Source organism: Histomonas meleagridis, assembly GCF_020186115.1.
Source record: "Histomonas meleagridis strain 2922-C6/04-10x chromosome Unknown contig_9, whole genome shotgun sequence".
NCBI lineage: Eukaryota > Parabasalia > Tritrichomonadida > Dientamoebidae > Histomonas > Histomonas meleagridis.
The window spans coordinates 994,783-1,000,782 of record NW_027150923.1 but is presented as its reverse complement, the minus strand read 5'-3'; the positions used below and the strand labels follow the sequence as shown (position 1 = coordinate 1,000,782).

General features: G+C 30.5%; 2 protein-coding genes across 2 annotated transcripts; one reads left to right on the top strand and one right to left on the bottom strand.

Annotated features, from left to right (window-relative positions):
- Positions 1-28: 28 nt before the first annotated feature.
- On the bottom strand, positions 29-595 carry GO595_009505 (uncharacterized protein; the record flags this gene model as incomplete). The annotated part of the gene is made up of 1 exon (XM_067923198.1): positions 29-595. The coding sequence occupies one exon, from the start codon at positions 593-595 to the stop codon at positions 29-31; it is 567 nt and encodes a 188-aa protein (XP_067770507.1).
- Positions 596-1,739: 1,144 nt separating this feature from the next.
- GO595_009504 (AGC family protein kinase) lies at positions 1,740-3,074 on the top strand (the record flags this gene model as incomplete). Its single annotated transcript, XM_067923197.1, has 1 exon — positions 1,740-3,074. One exon carries the CDS (start codon positions 1,740-1,742, stop codon positions 3,072-3,074), a length of 1,335 nt encoding a protein of 444 aa, XP_067770506.1.
- Between the last annotated feature and the right edge of the window lie 2,926 nt (positions 3,075-6,000).

Below are 6,000 nucleotides of genomic sequence, written 5' to 3'. Positions count from 1 at the left end.
AATTTATTTATTATAAAACATGTTTCACTCATAATATGTTTTTTTCTATTCCCTTACTCGTTTCTGGACTTGCTTGTGCTTCACTTTTAATGCTTGTCTTGTTTCGATACTGAATGTTTTCTTGTTCATCATTTTGCCAAATAATAGGAAGTGGTTCTGATGATATGTCATTGGCTGTAGTTAAGTCATTGTCATCATCCATCAAATATTTATATGAATCTGAGTCTGAATAAGAAGAATTTGAATCTGACTTTTTGAAATCTTTTGTTGGTTCAGTCATGTCTGTCCTCATATCCAAAACACGCGCCATTTCGCGTGCAATTGATTGTCGTTCTGGTGGGAGGATAGGACCAAACTTATCAACTTGACTGACAATTTTACATTCAATAACATCATCTTTATGAACACCTTGACTTTGCAATGTCATTGAAGGTGTTAATACTTCTCCATTGTGAAACAAATATACCTTTTCGTTGTTAAAACATGAAAATTGTAAAAGATTTGATAAGTCGGCAGCCGTAGCAGAATACCTTGTTACTACTGGTAAAATTGCGCCGGGTAGCCATTGAATTCTGACCTTTAATTCGTCGCTCATAGCTTCTTTTTTGGGGATTTAAGATTCTGGAATGCTTCTATCAAAAAGTTATCACATTCCGGGGATTTAATTCAATTTTGTGTTGTGTAAAGCACTATCGATAGTGAAAATCAACGTGGGACACATCGGTTAATATTATCAAAACTGGCGGTTGATTTTATTGGTCGCTGTTGTCAATATTGCCAAAGTTCAGAAAAAATAAAAATGTTGAACGTTTTCGTCAATGGCAAAAATTTTGTGAACATGTTCTCTTCATTGAGAATAAAAATTTACTTCTCATAAAAAGCAATTTGTATTTTAAGTCTTTATTATGTTTAAAGACATTTTTTTGCAATCCTATGGGTCTAAAATTTTAATGTACGATTTGTTTCGGGGAATTTCTTTTTTATGAAAAACATTTTATAGAATATTATATTGAAATGTCATAGTAAGTTGGTTCGTGAAAATTCTTTCCTAATTATAATTTCTTTCGAATAAATTTGAAATTACAGAAAAACATTCATGATGTAAACTTATTTGATTTGCTTCAGGGTTTGATATATTATAACTAAATTCCATATAAGATTACATAAAGTAAAAAATTTTGAAGTAAACATTTTGTTTTGCATCAAATATTATGATAAGAATAAATATATTAATTTTTTTAAAAAAAATTGTAAATTTACATATCAGGCTTGTCTTAAAAATATGATTTCAGGGTATATTTATGACCAAAGCTATCGTGTAAATATCTTAAAAAGTCAATAACGCGACTTGAATCGAAATTAATCGTCCTTTCTATCAGCAGATTATTATTTTATTTTTTATTATACTTTATTTAATTTTAAATAAGTAATAACTCATAAGCTTCAAAGGTATGTAAACTGTAGTGATCAACATTTATGATCAAAATCTACTTAGGTAAACTTAAACGTTGTCATATTAACTTTTATCTTGAAATCTATTACATTATTTTATATTCTACGCAATCTTAATATCACCAAGAGGATAAATTTTATTAATATCTTTTTAAAAAATGTGAATGAAATGTGCAGTTTTAGAGTTTTTATCATGTCCTTTTTGTGAACAATTTCTCCGAAATAACGATATAATTATTTGTGACAAATTTGTATCTAATTTTAACACAAATAACGGTTATTTTCATATGAGCGAGCAAGTTGTCAAAAAAGGGTACCTCTCCAAGCAAAGCGGAATAATAAAAAGCTGGAAGAAGAACTACTTTGTCATCAAGGACAATCGTCTTTATTATTACACCAAACAAGATGGCAAAGAGAAAGGTTCTTTTGATATTCAACAAGCTCAAGTGGGTTCAATTCATCCTGACAAGAAGCATTTCACCTTCAAAGTTGATTTCCCAGGTATTCGTTCCTTTTTATTAGCTGCGAATTCCAAATCAGAAGCTGAAGAATGGATCAATGCAATGAAATCAGGCTCAAAGCCACAAGCAAAAACATCACCTGCACCTCAACAAAAGAAAGTTTCCATTGATGACTTTGATTTTATCCGTGTAATTGGTCGAGGCACATCAGGAAAAGTCCAATTAGTCCGATGCAAGTTCGACAACCAATTATATGCCATGAAATCCATGAGCAAGCGTCTTTTAGCCGAGTATGAGCAAGTCCAGCAAACCCTTAAAGAGAAAGAAGTCTTATTGAAAGCCAAACATCCATTTTTAGTCTGTGCCCATTACACCTTCCAAACAGAGACCAAGATCTTCATGATTCTCGACTATGTACCTGGAGGTGAATTATTTAATCGTCTCAAAGAAGAAGGCAAATTTAATGAATCACGTGCCAAACTATACGCAGCCGAGATCCTCTTAGGGTTAGGGCATCTCCATTCCTTAGGGATCTTATACCGCGACTTAAAACCTGAGAATGTTCTGGTCGATGCCAAAGGTCACATCAAAATCACAGACTTTGGGTTAGTTAAGACTAACATGAACTCCAAAGACGCGACCACAACAACTTTTTGTGGCACAGCCGAATATTTAGCGCCGGAAATGCTCCAACAACAGCCGTACACTAAGACAGTCGACTGGTGGTGTTTCGGGGTATTGTTGTATGAAATGATCACTGGTTTGCCACCTTTCTTCGACGAGAACACGAACAGGTTATACCGATCGATCTTATATAACCCTGTTAATTACCCACAGTTTGTTTCCGAGAACGCGAAAGATTTGATCGAGAAGTTGTTATGTAAAGACCCGAATAAAAGAATCGGAGCAATCGACGACGTAAACGAAATTAAGCGTCACCCGTTCTTCGGCGATTTGGACTTCGATAAGGTCTACAATAAGCAGTATAAGCCCGAGTGGATACCGCAGATTAAGTCCGAAACAGATACGTCAAACTTCGAGCCAGAGTACACAAGAGAAGAGGCAATGGTGTCGCTCGAGGATGAGTCGCTGATCGATAATACAACGCAAAGTGCTTTCGTTAACTTTACTTGTCAACAGGATAACGCGTTCGATTATTGAGAATATTATTATTGTTAATGCGCATTTGACAATAAATCAAAAATTTTTTATTTATTTTGTTGTGAACGAAAATGATTTTATTTTCATATTTATGATTTAAATAATTTGTAATAGTAATTACTCGTTTTGAAATTGGGTTTTCTGCTTTTGTGTTCATTAAATGCCGCTATAAAGTAATTTTTGGATAACGTGATTTTTATTGAAAAATTCTTTGAATATGGCTTGTGTAATGGGGTGCTCCATATTGGCCGTTTATTTCTTCAAAACACTCTATCCCAAAATGCGCTTGATAATGAATTGATTTGCAGAGTGTTCTTCAATTAAAGGCTTTCTCGTTTGTCTATATTCAAAAGTTTTTATGGTGAACATCTATTATATCACACACATTTTAGAAATCTCTAAGAACTGATTTTACATTTTCCTTTTCTCAAACAGTAATTTACACTTTAAAAATTTCATGTTTATCATCGATTCATGAAGTTCGAACATTGCAAAATATTACATTCAATTTTTGAATTTTCATTAAATGATCAAAATCTTATTTATTTTAATCGATCATATTCATGAATATAAATAAGCTTTCATTTATTTTTGGTCTACAAAATATTTATTAACTCTAATCATTATATTAAAAACTTATGCATTCATTCCATTATAATGTTATATTGTCTTTTCATTTTAACTTTGTTACCAATCAAGTTCATCAACATAAGGACTGACAGAAGTGTTTCGAACTTTGAAGAAATTCAAATTTTATTTCATAAGATTTTCCTTCAAAAAAACATTAGCAAAATCCGGAGAAACAAACTTGAACACAACCCAAAAAAAAATATTTACGAACATTAAAAGAATATTCATTGTATTATTTAAAAGTGTCTTTAAATCATAATGCCTTGATTGGTTTCTTGTTATCATTACGTATTAAAGATGAAAGATTTTATAGTCGAATTGAAAAACTTTGTTAAGGCAACAAACTTTTTATTGTTTAACCGTGAAATTTTTAACTTTTGTGTTGGCCGATGTGTATTTAGCGAAGGCCTTCCAATATATTTATTCTTGAAGCATGAAAATCCTTCAACTGTTGCTCATTTCGAAAGTAATTAAGCAATTTAGAACCGGGATAATGCTTAGTACACCATTTTTTACCCACAAAGAAATATTATATATCCACAAGAACTCAAACGTTGAAAAATTAGCTCAGACCCACATTGCAGATGAAACAGTTTTTGAAATTTTGTTCAAAAAATCCAATATATTTAGTAATAATTTGACAAACCTCCAAAGTACTTTATTTCAAAATTACGTGATCAACGGCAAATATACATCAATATTACACCATGCTTTTGATACCAAACCAAATTTTTCAGCATCAGATTTTACAATTACTCAAAAGAAAGTCTTCGAAACAACCACATTTGTTGATGGTAACACACCTATTCATACTACTTGCGAATATTACCCGAATACATCCTTAATACACCTGAAATTTTTCTGTTTTTCTTTGATGAAATCCTACGAAACAGCAGAACTCGAATTCAATGCTTTACTTCATTCAACCACGGTTTTTTCAATATTGTTTCTAGCGGTTTGTATCAAACCCATTCAGAAAAAATTGAAAACAGTTGTTCAGAAAACCCATTCGACCAAATATCCATTGAAAATAAATGAAAACAACAAAATTCGAAATGTTTTTATTTTTATTTTTGCGTTATTTTTTACGAATTCTTTCCAAATATTTGATTTTAATAATTTAACACTTTCAATTATTACTTCAAGTGAATTTGAATTTATTAATAATTATAAAAATGTAACGAAATATATTTTTGTTAGCGAAGACATATATGAAATTCCAAGTAATTTATTTACAGACTGGTCATCTGTTGTTTATGTTAATTTTGGTAACTCGGTATCAAATATTGAAAGTTATGTGTTTATGTCATGTTTTAATTTAGAAACGATTATTTTTGGAGAAAATGTTACAGCAATTGGTGGTGGAGCATTTTCATTGTGTTCATCAATCAAAAACATTACAATTCCAAACTCAGTTACATCGATTGGAAATTATGCATTTGCATTATGTTCTAATTTAACGACATTAACACTTGGATACGGAATAAGAGAAATTGGAGGTTCAGCATTTGGAAATTGTTATCAACTTCAATGCATTTATTATTATGGAAATTTATCTCCAGAAATTGGTTTGAATGCATTTTATAATGTAACAGTGAAAGTTATCACATATTCGACATACGAAAATGAAACATTTGGAAATTTATTTGTTGCTAAAGAATATACTGAAGGGGTTTGCAAGCCAATTCTCACGCATTCATTCACTAAGTCAAACACATTTTCTAAATCAGAAACATTAACATATTCGCACACATTTCATCAATCAGAAACATTCACTAAGTCAAACAAATTTTACCAATCAGAAATATTAACAAAGTCACATCCAAATGATTTAACATTATCTTTTTCTTATACATTAACAATTACATTATCGATTACGCATTCATTCACTATTTATGAAGCACAAACAAAATCATTTTCATTGTATATAAATAATTCGGTATTTTCTTATATTGAAACGATGTTCATTTATTACAATTACACAGTTATTGTCTATACGACATATTATAATTATTACTCGAATTTCTTTACTTATATAAATATGAATGAAAACCAAACTAATGATAATAATACAACAACAATTATTATTATTGTCATTTGTGTTGTTGTTGTAGTTATTATCATAATAACGTTACTTATAGTGTTATTAATTAGAGTTCGAAGTAAAACTTCAGAAGATAAAGAGAATGAAAATGAAAATGTAATCGAAAAAGAAACTATAAACACATTTGCAACAGGAATTTCTATTACAAATGTGGAGGAAGATCCTTTCGCAGAAGATTTTAAGGAAGAAAAA